Source organism: Cuculus canorus, chromosome 2 (genome assembly GCF_017976375.1).
Source record: "Cuculus canorus isolate bCucCan1 chromosome 2, bCucCan1.pri, whole genome shotgun sequence".
Lineage (NCBI taxonomy): Eukaryota > Metazoa > Chordata > Aves > Cuculiformes > Cuculidae > Cuculus > Cuculus canorus.
The window spans coordinates 161198188-161212433 of NC_071402.1; the positions used below are offsets into that span (position 1 = coordinate 161198188).

General features: G+C 59.6%; 1 protein-coding gene across 1 annotated transcript; it reads left to right on the forward strand.

Annotated features, from left to right (window-relative positions):
• The first annotated feature begins 634 nt into the window (after positions 1-634).
• LOC104061116 (uncharacterized) lies at positions 635-13728 on the forward strand. The gene is made up of 6 exons (XM_054057905.1): positions 635-899; positions 1642-3204; positions 6581-6676; positions 9514-9627; positions 9750-9863; positions 11499-13728. The coding sequence occupies exons 1-6, from the start codon at positions 635-637 to the stop codon at positions 12458-12460; spliced, it is 3114 nt and encodes a 1037-aa protein (XP_053913880.1). The 3' UTR covers positions 12461-13728.
• Positions 13729-14246: the final 518 nt, after the last annotated feature.

The following is a 14246-nucleotide window of genomic DNA, read 5'->3' on the forward strand; positions in this document are numbered from 1 at the left end:
TGCAAAAGCCTGAACCGGTGCAGGAGGTGGAGTGGGGCAGGAGGAGGAGAGGAACCGGTGCAAGAGTCAGAACTGGTGCAAGAGGAGGTGTAGAACCGGTGCAGGAGGCAGAACCGGTGCAAGACGAGGAGCGGAATCGGTGCAGGGGGCAAAACTGGTGCAAGAGTCTGAACCGGTGCAGGAGGCAAAACCGGTGCAGGAGGCAGAACTGGTGCAAGAGGAGGAGTAGAAGTGGTGCAGGAGGCAAAACCGGTGCAAGAGGAGGGGTGGAAACGGTGCAGGAGGCAGAACCGGTGCAAGAGTCTGAACCGGTGCAGGAGGTGGAGCAGTGCAGGAGGAGGAGAGGAACCGGTGCAGGGGGCAAAACTGGTGAAAGGGGAGGAGTAGAAATGGTGCAAGAGTCAGAACTGGTGCAAGAGAAGGAGTGGAATCGGTGCAGGGGGCAAAACTGGTGCAGGAGGAGGAGTAGAAATGGTGCAGGAGGCAGAACTGGTGAAAGAAGAGGAGTAGAACCGGTGCAAGAGTCTGAACCGGTGCAGGAGGTGGAGCAGTGCAGGAGGAGGAGAGGAACCGGTGCAGGAGGCAGAACCGGTGCAAGGGGAGGAGTGGAAGTGGTGCAGGAGGAGAAGTAGAAATGGTGCAGGGGGCAGAACCGGTGCAAGAGTCTGAACCGGTGCAGGAGGGGGCAAAAGTGGTGCAGGAGGAGGAGCAGAACTGGTGCAGGAGGCAGAATTGGTGCAAGAGGAGGCGTGGAAACGGTGCAGGAGGAGAAGTAGAAATGGTGCAGGGGGCAGAACCGGTGCAAGAGTCTGAACCGGTGGAGGGGGCAAAACTGGTGCAAGAGGAGGAGCAGAACTGGTGCAGGAAGCAGAATTGGTGCAAGAGGAGGAGTAGAAACGGTGTGTGGGGCAGAACCGGTGCAGGAGGTGGAGCGGGGCAGGAGAAGGAGAGGAACCGGTGCAGGAGGTGCAGGAGGTGGAGGAAGAGAAGGAGGAGGAGTAGAACCGGTGCAAGAGGTGGAGGAGGTGGAGGAGGAGGAGGAAGCGGTTCAAGAGGCGGAGCCGGTACGAAAGGAAGAAGGGAGAGAGGGGAGGAGAGGAACTGATGCAGAAGGTGGAGTGAAACGGGTGCAGGAGGCGGAGCGGCTCCGGAGCAGCAGCAGGAGGAGGAGGAGGAGGAGGAGAAGAATCGGTGCAGGAGGCGGAGCGGAATCGATGCAAGAGGCGGAGTGAAACGGGTGCAGGAGGCGGAGCGGGGCAGGAGGAGGAGAGGAGAGGGCAGGAGGAGGCGGAGAGAAACCGGTGCGAGAGGGGTAACCGGTTCCGAAGGGGTGCAAGAGGCGGCTCCGGTGCGAGGGGAGGAGAGGAACGAGTGCAGGAGGCGGAGTGGCTCCGGATTAGCAGTAGGAGCATCATTGCAGGAGGTGGAGCAGCTCCGGATTAGCAGGAAGAGCATCGGAGCAGGTGGAGCAGCTCCGGATCAACAGGAGCGGCATTGCCGGAGGTGGAGCGGTTCCGGAGCAGGAGGTGGAGCCGTAGAGGAGTCAGAACGAGAGCAAAGGCGGAACCGGTGCAAGAAACGGAGTGAAACCGGTGCAGCAGGCAGAGCATTGCAGCAGGAGGAGCCGCTCCGGATCAGCAGGAAGAGCATCGGAGCAGGAGGAGCCGCTCCGGATCAGCAGGAAGAGCATCAGAGCAGGAGGAGCCGCTCCGGATCAGCAGGAGCAGCATTGCAGCAGGAGGAGCCACTCCGGATCAGCAGGAAGAGCATCGGAGCAGGTGGAGCGGCTCCGGATCAGCAGGAGCGGCATTGCAGCAGGAGGAGCGGCTCCGGATCAGCAGGAGCAGCATTGCAGCAGGAGGAGCCGCTCCGGATCAGCAGGAGCAGCATTGCAGCAGGAGGAGCCGCTCCGGATCAGCAGGAGCAGCACTGCAGCAGGAGGAGCCGCTCCGGATCAGCAGGAGCAGCATTGCAGCAGGAGGAGCCACTCCGGATCAGCAGGAGCGGCATTGCAGCAGGAGGAGCCGCTCCGGATCAGCAGGAGCGGCATTGCAGCAGGAGGAGCCGCTCCGGATCAGCAGGAGCAGCACTGCAGCAGGAGGAGTCGCTCCGGATCAGCAGGAGCGGCATTGCAGCAGGAGGAGTCGCTCCGGATCAGCAGGAGCAGCACTGCAGCAGGAGGAGTCGCTCCGGATCAGCAGGAGCAGCACTGCAGCAGGAGGAGCGGCTCCGGATCAGCAGGAGCAGCATTGCAGCAGGAGGAGCCGCTCCGGATCAGCAGGAGGAGCCACTCCGGATCAGCAGTAGCGGCATTGCAGCAGGAGGAGCCGCTCCGGATCAGCAGGAAGAGCATTGCAGCAGGAGGAGCCGCTCCGGATCAGCAGGAGGAGCGGCTCCGGATCAGCAGGAGCAGCATTGCAGCAGGTGGAGTGGCTCCGGATCAGCAGGAGCAGCATTGCAGCAGGAGGAGCCGCTCCGGATCAGCAGGAGGAGCCGCTCCGGATCAGCAGGAGCAGCATTGCAGCAGGAGGAGCGGCTCCGGATCAGCAGGAGCAGCGTTGCAGCAGGAGGAGCCACTCCGGATCAGCAGGAAGAGCTTCGGAGCAGGAGGAGCCACTCCGGATCAGCAGGAGCAGCATTGCAGCAGGAGGAGTCGCTCCGGATCAGCAGGAGCAGCATTGCAGCAGGAGGAGTCGCTCCGGATCAGCAGGAGGAGCGGCTCCAGATCAGCAGGAGCGGCATTGCAGCAGGAGGAGCGACTCCGGATCAGCAGGAAGAGCATCGGAGCAGGTGGAGCGGCTCCGGATCAGCAGGAAGAGCATCGGAGCAGGAGGAGCGGCTCCGGATCAGCAGGAAGAGCATCGGAGCAGGAGGAGCGGCTCCGGATCAGCAGGAGCAGCATCGGAGCAGGAGGAGCCGCTCCGGATCAGCAGGAGCAGCATTGCACAGGAGGAGCGGCTCCGGATCAGCAGGAAGAGCATCGGAGCAGGTGGAGCGGCTCCGGATCAGCCATGGCCGGTCCCCGGCTGCCGGTGTCGGCCCGGCTGCAGCGGCTCGAGGCTCGCGTGTGGCGTGCGGAGCGGCGGCTGCGGGCGGCGCTGGGGCTGCGGGGGCGGCTGCGGGCGCTGGAGCGGCGCCTCGGCTCTGCCGGGATAGGGGCACCGCTTGGGCAGCGCGAGAACGTCGGCGGGCTGAGGGCACCGGGTGAGCACCGCGCGACACCGAGAGTTGGGCCCATGTACCCGGCGTCATGCCCCGCTTCCTGCCTTCATTCCCGCCTCCCTTCCCTTCCGGCGTCGCTTCTCTTCCGACCTCCCTTCCCTTCCGGCCTCGCGTCCCTTCCGGCCTCCCTTCCCTTCCGACCTCGCTTCCCTTCCGGCCCCGCTTCCTGCCTTCATTCGCGCCTCGCTTCCCTTCCGGCCTCGCGTCCCTTCTGGCCTCCCTTCCCTTCCGGCCCCGCTTCCTGCCTTCATTCGCGCCTCGCTTCCCTTCCGACCTCGCTTCCCTTCCGACCTCGCTTCCCTTCCGGCCTCACTTCCCTTCCGACCGCGCTTCCCTTCCGACCTCGCTTCCCTTCCGGCCTCGCTTCCCTTCCGGCCTCCCTTCCCTTCGCACCTCCCTTCCCTTCCGGCCTCGCTTCCCTTCCGGCCTCGCTTCCCTTCGCACCTCCCTTCCGGCCTAGTTTCCCTTCCGACCTCCCTTCCCTTCCGACCTCCCTTCCCTTCCGACCTCCCTTCCCTTCTCACCTCCCTTCCCTTCCGGCCTCGCTTCCCTTCCGGCCTCGCTTCCCTTCCGGCCTCGCTTCCCTTCCGGCCTCGCTTCCCTTCGGACCTCCCTTCCCTTCCGGCCTCCCTTCCCTTCCGGCCTCCCTTCCCTTCTGGCCTCGCTTCCCTTCCGGCCTCGCTTCCCTTCCGACCTCCCTTCCCTTCCGACCTCGCTTCCCTTCCGGCCTCGCTTCCCTTCCGACCTCCCTTCCCTTCCGACCTCCCTTCCCTTCCGGCCTCGCTTCCCTTCCGACCTCCCTTCCCTTCCGACCTCCCTTCCCTTCCGGCCTCCCTTCCCTTCCGACCTCGCTTCCCTTCCGGCCTCGCTTCCCTTCCGGCCTCACTTCCCTTCCGACCGCGCTTCCCTTCCGACCTCGCTTCCCTTCCGGCCTCGCTTCCCTTCCGGCCTCCCTTCCCTTCGCACCTCCCTTCCCTTCCGGCCTCGCTTCCCTTCCGGCCTCGCTTCCCTTCGCACCTCCCTTCCGGCCTAGTTTCCCTTCCGACCTCCCTTCCCTTCCGACCTCCCTTCCCTTCCGACCTCCCTTCCCTTCTCACCTCCCTTCCCTTCCGGCCTCGCTTCCCTTCCGGCCTCGCTTCCCTTCCGGCCTCGCTTCCCTTCCGGCCTCGCTTCCCTTCGGACCTCCCTTCCCTTCCGGCCTCCCTTCCCTTCCGGCCTCCCTTCCCTTCTGGCCTCGCTTCCCTTCCGGCCTCGCTTCCCTTCCGACCTCCCTTCCCTTCCGACCTCGCTTCCCTTCCGGCCTCGCTTCCCTTCCGACCTCCCTTCCCTTCCGACCTCCCTTCCCTTCCGGCCTCGCTTCCCTTCCGACCTCCCTTCCCTTCCGACCTCCCTTCCCTTCCGGCCTCCCTTCCCTTCCGACCTCGCTTCCCTTCCGGCCTCGCTTCCCTTCCGGCCTCGCTTCCCTTCCGCCCTCGCTTCCCTTCCGCCCTCCCTTCCCTTCCGACCTCCCTTCCCTTCCGACCTCCCTTCCCTTCCGACCTCCCTTCCCTTCCGGCCTCGCTTCCCTTCCGACCTCCCTTCCCTTCCGACCTCCCTTCCCTTCCGACCTCCCTTCCCTTCCGACCTCCCTTCCCTTCCGGCCTCGCTTCCCTTCCGACCTCCCTTCCCTTCGCGCCTCCCTTCCCTTCGCACCTCCCTTCCCTTTCCGCCTCCCTTTCCGCCTCCCTTTCCGCCTCCCTTTCCGCCTCCCTTTGCTCCTCCCTCTCCTTTCCCACTGCCTTCGCCTCTCACCTCCCTTCTCCTCTCGTTCCTCTTTGCGCTTCTCTTTCCGCCTCCCTTTGTGCCTCTTCCCTCCTCTCTTCCCTTCGCACTGCGCCGCCCTTCCCGCCTCACACCTCGCTTCCCCCCTCCCTTCCCACTTCCCTTTCTGCCTCACTTCCCCCCTCCCTTCCCACTTCCCTTCCTGCCTCGCTTCCCCCCTCCCTTTCTACTTCCCTTCCCCCTCCCTTTCCACTTCCCTTCCCCCTCCCTTTCTACTTCCCTTCCCCCTCCCTTTCTACTTCCCTTCCCCCTCCCTTTCCACTTCCCTTCCCCCCTCCCTTTCCACTTCCCTTCCCCCCTCCCTTTCCACTTCCCTTCCCCCCTCCATTTCCACTTCCCTTCCCCCCTCCCTTTCCACTTCCCTTCCCCCCTCCCTTCCCCCCTCCGTTCCTGCCTCCCCTTCCCCCCATCTCTTCCCACCTCGCTTCCCCCCTCCCTTTCTACTTCCCTTCCCCCCTCCCTTTCCACTTCCCTTCCCCCCTCCCTTTCCACTTCCCTTCCTCCCTCCCTTCCCGCCTCCCTTCCCGCCTCCCTTCCCGCCTCCGCTTCCCACCTCGCTTCCCCCCTCACTTCCCCCCTTGCTTCACGCCTCCCTTTCCCCCCTCCCTTCCCGCCTCCCCTTCCCCCATCTCTTCCCCCCTCCCTTTCCACTTCCCTTCCCACTTCCCTTCCCGCCTCCTCTTCCCTCCTCGCTTCCCCCCTCACTTCCCTGCTTGCTTCCTGCCTCCCTTCCCACTTCCCTTCCCGCCTCCCTTCCCGCTTCCCTCCCCACTTCCCTTCCCACCTCCCTTCCCCCTCCCTTCCCCCTTCCCTTCCCGCCTCCCTCCCCCCCTCCCTTTCCACTTCCCTTCCCGCTTCCCTTCCCGCTTCCCTCCCCACTTCCCTTCCCGCCTCGCTTCCCCCTTCCCTTCCCCTGGTGTTGAAGGCCACGTTGGATGGGGCTTGGAGCCCCTGATCCAGTGGGAAGTGTCCCTGCCCACGGCACGGGGTGGAACTGGATGGGCTTTAAGGTCCCTTCCAACCCAACCCCATCCCATGGTTCCATGATTTTGACGTTCCACCAACCAGAACCCCCAGATTCCATCCCTGGAGGTGTTGAAGGCCACGTTGGATGGAGCTTGGAGCCCCTGATCCAATGGGAAGTGTCCCTGCCCATGGCAGGGGGTGGAACTGGATGACCTTTGAGGTCCCTTCCAACCCAACCCATCCCATGGTTCCATGGTCCTGACGTGCCACCAACCAGAACCCTCAGATTCCATCCTTGGAGGTGTTGAAGGCCACGTTGGATGGGCTTTGGAGCCCCTGATCCAATGGGAAGTGTCCCTGCCCACGGCACGGGGTGGAACCGGATGACCTTTGAGGTCCCTTCCAACCCAACCCGTTCTATCATCTGCTCACCACAAGGCTTTTGGGTCGGTTGAGGTGACCTCGGTCAACGAGAAGAAGAACCTCCGTGAGCCGGAACGGAGCTGGGATGGGATGGAAATGGGAGGGAACGCTGTGTATGGCATTACGATGACATCGGTTCCTCTTCCAGAAGGCACCGCCATCCGTATTAAGGAAGAGGAGGAGCCGAGCGCTGTGGATCGATGGGAGGGTGAGGTTGGAGAAGCTCCAGGAGAGCCCTTCCCAGGTGAGGAACCGAATACCTCGGAGGGAAAATGAAACAGAAGGGATTCATGGAATTCCAAGGGGGGGTGGGGTCTTTTTTCCGCCTCTCCCCGTGAATTCCAAGAGCTTTATAACGGCTTCACGAGTTTGGAACAGATTTGCCACCAGTCCTGATGGGGGAACCATGGAATCGTGGAACCATGGAATCGTGGAACCATGGGATCGTAGAGCCATGGAATCGTAGAACCATGGAATCGTAGAGCCATGGAAGCGTAGAGCCATGGGATCGTAGAGCCATGGAAGCGTAGAGCCATGGGATCGTAGAGCCATGGAATCGTAGAGCCATGGAAGCGTAGAGCCATGGAATTGTAGAGCCATGGAAGCGTAGAGCCATGGAATTGTAGAGCCATGGGATCGTAGAACAATGGAATCGTAGAGCCATGGAAGCGTAGAGCCATGGAAGCGTAGAGCCATGGAAGCGTAGAGCCATGGAATCGTAGAGCCATGGAAGCGTAGAGCCATGGGATCGTAGAGCCATGGAAACGTAGAGCCATGGAAGCGTAGAGCCATGGAATCGTGGAACCATGGGATCGTAGAGCCATGGGATCGTAGAGCCGTGGAATCGTAGAGCCGTGGAATCGTAGAACCATGGAATCGTGGAACCATGGAATCGTGGAACCATGGAATCGTGGAACCATGGAAGCGTAGAACCATGGAAGCGTAGAGCCATGGAAGCGTAGAGCCATGGAAACGTAGAGCCATGGAATCGTAGAGCCATGGAATCGTAGAGCCATGGAAGCGTAGAGCCATGGGATCGTAGAGCCATGGGATCGTAGAGCCATGGAAGCGTAGAGCCGTGGAAGCGTAGAGCCATGGAATCGTAGAGCCATGGAATCGTAGAGCCATGGAATCGTAGAACCATGGAATCGTAGAACCATGGAATCATAGAGCCATGGGATCGTAGAACCATGGAATCGTAGAGCCATGGAATCGTAGAACCATGGAAGCGTAGAGCCATGGAAGCGTAGAGCCATGGGATCGTAGAGCCATGGGATCGTAGAGCCATGGAAGCGTAGAGCCGTGGAAGCGTAGAGCCATGGAATCGTAGAACCATGGAATCGTAGAGCCATGGAATCGTAGAGCCATGGAATCGTAGAACCATGGAATCGTAGAACCATGGAATCATAGAGCCATGGGATCGTAGAACCATGGAATCGTAGAGCCATGGAATCGTAGAACCATGGAATCGTGGAACCATGGAAGCGTAGAACCATGGAAGCGTAGAGCCATGGAAGCGTAGAGCCATGGAAACGTAGAGCCATGGAATCGTAGAGCCATGGAATCGTAGAGCCATGGAAGCGTAGAGCCATGGGATCGTAGAGCCATGGGATCGTAGAGCCATGGAAGCGTAGAGCCATGGAATCGTAGAGCCATGGAATCGTAGAACCATGGAATCGTAGAGCCATGGAATCGTAGAACCATGGAAGCGTAGAGCCATGGAAGCGTAGAGCCATGGAATCGTAGAACCATGGAAGCGTAGAGCCATGGAATCGTAGAGCCATGGAATCGTAGAGCCATGGAATCGTAGAACCATGGAATCGTAGAACCATGGAATCGTAGAGCCATGGAATCGTAGAACCATGGAATCGTAGAACCATGGAATCGTAGAGCCATGGAATCGTAGAGCCATGGAATCGTAGAGCCATGGAATCGTAGAACCATGGAATCGTAGAGCCATGGAATTGTAGAACCATGGAATCGTGGAACCATGGAAGCGTAGAACCATGGAAGCGTAGAGCCATGGAAGCGTAGAGCCATGGAAGCGTAGAACCATGGAATCGTAGAGCCATGGAAACGTAGAGCCATGGAATCGTAGAGCCATGGAAGCGTAGAGCCATGGAAGCGTAGAACCATGGAAACGTAGAGCCATGGAAGCGTAGAACCATGGGATCGTAGAGCCATGGGATCGTAGAGCCATGGGATCGTAGAGCCGTGGAAGCGTAGAGCCATGGAAGCGTAGAGCCATGGAATCGTAGAGCCATGGAATCCTGGAACCATGGAATCGTAGAGCCATGGAATCGTGGAGCCATGGGATCGTAGAGCCATGGAAACGTAGAGCCATGGAAGCGTAGAGCCATGGGATCGTAGAGCCATGGAAGCGTAGAGCCATGGAAGCGTAGAACCATGGGATCGTAGAATAGTTTGGGTTGGAAGGGATCTTAAAGATCATCCAATTCCCTCCTCCCTGCCATGGGCAGAGACACCTCCCACTGCATCAGGAGCTCAAAGCTCCATCCAACGTGGCCTTCAACCCCTCCAGGGATGGGATCCGGGGGTCTGGCTGATGGCACGTTGGAATCATGGAACCATGGGATGGGTTGGGTTGGAAGGGACCTTAAAGATCATCCAATTCCAACTCTCTGCCATGGGTGACCAGAAGGTCACTCTAAGGTCTCCTGGGAGCCTTCTCTTCTCCAGGCTGAACAACCCCAACTCTCTCAGCCTGTCCTCGGATGGGAGGTTCTTCAGCCCTCGCATCATCCTTGGAGCCTCCTCTGGACCCGTTCCAACAGCTCCATCTCCTCCTTCTGTTGAGGATTCCAGAAGTGGCCCCAATCCTCCAGATGAGGTCTCCCCAGAGAGGAGCAGAGGAGCAGAATCCCCTCCGTCCCTGCTGGATTTGTGGGAGGTTATATGGAGGTTGTCTTGGGGGGAGAACAGGAGCTCCAATGAAATCCTGAGCTTGAGCTCTTACCTTCGAATCGTAGAACCATGAAGTCGGAGAAGACCTTTGAGATCCTCAGCTCCAACCGTACGCGTCCACCATTAAACCTCATCCCTAAGCGCTCTCTCCTTTAGCAGAGCCGGTCTTCCATCAACCTTCCAACCCCACCAAGAAAGACGAGGAGATGTTTGCCGAGGAGCTGCCAGGCGCAGGCGGTGAGGAGGACATCCTGAAGGCTCCTGACGCAGGTGAGGAATCCCCGGCAGAAGCTCCTTCTGCTCTACAAGACCTTTCCTCACCTTTGTGAATCCCTGAATTCTTGGCGTCCTTCTCCGGTGGGTTTTCAATCCCGATTCTCCCCAACGAGCAGGGCTGCAGATTTACTCCGCCCGTGTTTTCTCATGGATTAAAGAAGAGGAGGGGCCACGTTGCCCTGAAGGCCAAGACTTGGAGAAAGAAGAGCTGCCTACAGGTCCCAATAAAGGTCAGGAATGGGATTCGGGTGAGATATTTGGGATGAGAAATCTAATTCCGATCTTAATTAAACCATCGAATGGTTCGAATGGGAAGGGATCTCAAAGCCCATCCAGTTCCAACCCCTCTGCCATGGGCAGGGACACCTCCCACTGGATCAGGGGCTCCAAGCTCCATCCAACGTGGCCTTCAACACCTCCAGGGATGGAATCTGGGGGTTCTGGTTGGTGGCAAGTCAAAATCATGGAACTATGGGATGGGGTTGGGTTGGAAGGGACCTCAAACCCATCCAGTTCCACCTGCTGCCATGGGGAGAGACACCTCCCACTGGATCAGGTGCCCAAGGCCCATCCAAGGTGGCCTTCAACACCTCCAGGGATGGGGCAGCCACAGCTTCTCTGGGCAACCTGGGCCAGGGCCTCACCACTCTCATTGAGAAGAATTTCCTCCTTATATTTAGTCTAAATCTTCCCCCTTCCAATTTAAAGCCGTTCCACCTCATTGTGTCACTCCAGGCCCTTGGAAAAGGTCACTCCACAGCTTCTTGGAGCCCCTTCAGGTTCTGGAAGGTCACTCTAAGGTCTCCTGGGAGCCTTCTCTTCTCCAGGCTGAACAACCCCAACTCTCTCAGCCTGTCCTCGGATGGGAGGTGCTCCAGCCCTCGCAACATCCTTGGAGCCTCCTCTGGACCCGTTCCAACAGCTCCATCTCCTTCTTCTGGTGAGGATTCCAGAACTGGTCCCAATCCTCCAGCTGAGGTCTCCCCGGAGAGGAGCAGAGGGGCAGAATCCCCTCCGTCCCTGCTGGCCACGCTGCTCTGGATGCAGCCCAGGACACGGGTGGTTTCTGGGCTGGGAGCGCACGTTGTGGCTCCTGTCGAGCTTCTCCTCCCCACCACCCCAAGTCCTTCTCCTCAGAGCTGCTCTCCATCCCATCATCCCCCACCGTGTACTGAAACCACGATAGAAAGATGAGATAAATACAATCTCCTGGGCCACAGCTCAGCAGCGCTCGGTAGAGCTCTGAAGCCCAGAGGAATATTTTGGGTGGCAATCAGTTGGGAGCTTGGAATTCCATCACTTCATGTGCATAAGAAGGAGATGGAGCTGTTGGAACGGGTCCAGAGGAGGCTCCAAGGATGCTGCGAGGGCTGGAGAACCTCCCGTCCCAGGACAGGCTGAGAGAGTTGAGGTTGTTCAGGAGAAGAGAAGGCTCCATGGAGACCTTAGAGTGACCTTCCAGTGTCTGTTGGGGCTCCAGGAAAGCTGGAGAGGGGCTTTGGTTCCGGGAGTGCAGGGATAGGACGAGGGGAACGGTTTGAAGCTGAAAGAGGGGAGATTGAGATAAGATCTTAGGATGGAACGTTCTCCTGGGAGGGTGGTGAGGCCCTGGCCCAGGTTGTCCAGAGAAGCTGTGGCTGCTCCATCCCTGGAGGTGTTGAAGGCCACGTTGGATGGAGCTTTGGAGCCCCTGATCCAGCGGGAGGTGTCCCTGCCCATGGCAGGAGGTGGGACTGGATGGGCTTTAAGCTCCCTTCCATCCCACCCCATTCCATGACTCGCGGTGCCTCTCCGTTAAGGAGACGCAGCCGAGACGCTCGTTAGACTCTTCGTTAATTGACCGACCGAAATCTCTCCGTTTTCAGCACACGGTGGTGAACCCACAAAGAGAGACCCTCTGGCCGATGATGGCTTTGAAAGCACGCCGTGCCGCTCAGAGGTCCCAGGAGAAGCTGAGGAGAAGTTCTCCAAGGATCCCGGTGCCGGAGTGACCTGGGACAGTCAATGGAATTCAGAAGCGATGGAAACCTCCACCCCGGGGAACGGCCTCGGAGGTGACGCCCAATACGAGCGAGGGTTTGCTGAGCACTTGGACTTCTTCAGCGCTCAGGAGAACGGCGTCGGGAGGAGACCGTGCGTTCAAGGTCCTCCTGGGGACATCCTTCCAGGTTCCACCTGTGAGAAGACTCTCACCGAAAGGATGTTCCACCTACTCCACCCGCAGCCGCGCGCTCCGGGGGAGAAGGAGGTCGGGCAGGAGGTCGGTCCCACCACCCGCGAGGTGGTGGCCCGCTCCGAGCGTGGACACAACCTTATGGGTGCAACCAAGCTTGGTGATCTTGGTGGAGAGGAGCACCCACCCACGGAAAGCGATGGGAGCTTCGCCACAGCCTTAAGGAACCCCTGCTGGGATCACCTCCAGGAGAAGTCGGAGTCTTGTGCCAAGTGCCGGCAGCCGTCGTTGCCGCGGGGCGGCGCCGCCGCCCAACCGCAGGGCCAGGCCCGCGGCAAGTCCTACATCTGCAGCGACTGCGGGAAAAGCTTCGTTTGCCACTCGTGGCTCGTTAGGCACCAAACGACTCACACGGGAGAGAGGCCCTACAAGTGCTCCGAGTGCGACAAAAGCTACAGGAGAAAGGATTATCTTCTCAACCACCAACGCCGGCACTCGGGAGAAGGGCTCTTCCAGTGTCCCCTCTGCAGGAAGAGGTTTGTGCTCAGGAGGAGTTTGGTGAAGCACCAGGAGAGTCACACGCAAGGAACCCACCTGACTTTGGGGGGATGGTCCTGCGCGGCCAACCGGGGCTCCGTCATGCACTCCATATAGGAGTTCCCATCCCAGCGGTGGCTTTGTGGTCCTCTTGGTGGTCGTTTTGCTTTAGAAGCTGTCGGTCTCTGGGCTGGATGGGCGCACGCTCTCCTGGGTTGGAAACGGGTTGGGTGGCCCAGAGGGTGGTGGTCAATGGAGTCGACTCCGGATGGAGGGCGGTCACAAGTGGGGTTCCTCAGAGCTCGGTGCTGGTCCAGCTCTGCCCAACGTCTTCATCAATGACGTGGATGAAGGCATTGAGTGCAATGTTTGAGGATGACACTGAGCTGGGTGGAAGTGTGGATCTGCTGGAGGGTACGGAGGCTCCAAAGGGATCTGAACAGGTTTGGACCACTGGGATGAGACCAATGGGATGAGGTTCAACGAGGCCAAATGCCGGGTCCTGCACTTGGGGCACAACAACCCTATGCAGCGCTACAGACTGGGGGAAGAGTGGCTGGAGAGCTGCACGGAGGAGAAGGACCTGGGGGTGATGGTTGACAGCCGACTGACCATGAGCCAGCAGTGTGCCCAGGTGGCCAAGAAGGCCAACGGCATCTTGGCTTGGATCAGAAATGGGGTCACCAGCAGGTCCAGGGAGGGGATTCTCCCTCTGTACTCGGCACTGGTGAGACCGCACCTCGAATACTGTGTTCAGTTCTGGGCCCCTCACCACAAGAAGGATGTTGAGGCTCTGGAGAGTGTCCAGAGAAGAGCAACGAAGCTGGTGAGGGGCTGGAGAACGTCTGACGAGGAGCGGCTGATGGACCTGGGGGTGTTCAGCCTGGAGAAGAGGAGGCTGAGGGGAGACCTTATTGCTCTCTACAACTGCCTGAAAGGAGGTTGTGGAGAGGAGGGTGTTGGGCTCTTCTCCCAAGTGACAGAGGACAGGACAAGGGAATGGCCTGAAGCTCCGCCAGGGGAGGGTCAGGTTGGATATCAGAAGGAAATTCTTCATGGAAAGAGTCATCGGCACTGGAACAGCTGCCCAGGGAGGGGGTGGAGTCGCCTTCCCTGGAGGTGTTTAAGGAACGGGTGGATGAAGTGCTGAGGGCCATGGTTTAGGGAGTGTTAGGAATGGTTGGACTCCACGATCCAATGGGTCCTTTCCAACCTGGTGAGTCTGTGATGATTTTTTGCCAGGCCAGGCTGTGGCAGGAGGACGCAGCTCGGTGGTGGACCTTGGTGGGAGGAGGAGGCTTTCCAAGCCCTTCTGACCCCTCTTCCAAACAAAAGGGAGAAGGTTGGAGTGGGGCTCTCTTCCCGAGGCTGCGTTGTGGTGGTTGGTGGAGCACATCTACAGCTTCCACCGGTGCCTGGTGCTGGTTGGAATGTGGTGGGGCTGCGTAGGAGGTCTACAGCGTTGGGAATCCACGTGGGAAAGAGATCCCATCGCCACGGAGAACGTTGAGTAACACCTCAGGCTGGAGGTTATCGGAGATGTCCTCCTTAGGTTGCCAAGAGTTTGGAGCCCAGGAACTGGACTAAAGATGACTTCAAGTTCCTAATTGTCCCCCGAAGAAGTCCAATGGGGTCAGGGGACGCCCGCTCGGGCGAAACCCTTTGAGGAAGGAAGCGTCGACCTTGCGTTGGTGGAACGAAGCCTCTTCAAGAAGTCACAACAGGGAGCAGAGCCCGAAAGGCACATTCTTCCTGGAATCCTGGAGCTCCTGGAAGCTGAGAGAGGATTCCCAATGCTCGGGTCCTCTCCTGGGGTTCTACAATGACCGGGAAAGCCTGGAATGTGGTTTCCATCCTTCAAGTTGCGTTCATCCTTGACCGCGTTGTTGGAAGGGCCTTCTCC

Excerpts from the sequence above, each read along its gene's own strand:
- LOC104061116 (XM_054057905.1), top strand. The coding sequence starts at position 635 with ATGGTGCAGGGGGCAGAACCGGTGCAAGAGTCTGAACCGGTGCAGGAG. Across the intron at positions 6,677-9,513 it reads TCCAGGAGAGCCCTTCCCAG|CAGAGCCGGTCTTCCATCAA; the intron begins GTGAGGAACCGA and ends TCTCTCCTTTAG. Across the intron at positions 9,628-9,749 it reads CCTGAAGGCTCCTGACGCAG|GGCTGCAGATTTACTCCGCC; the intron begins GTGAGGAATCCC and ends CCCAACGAGCAG.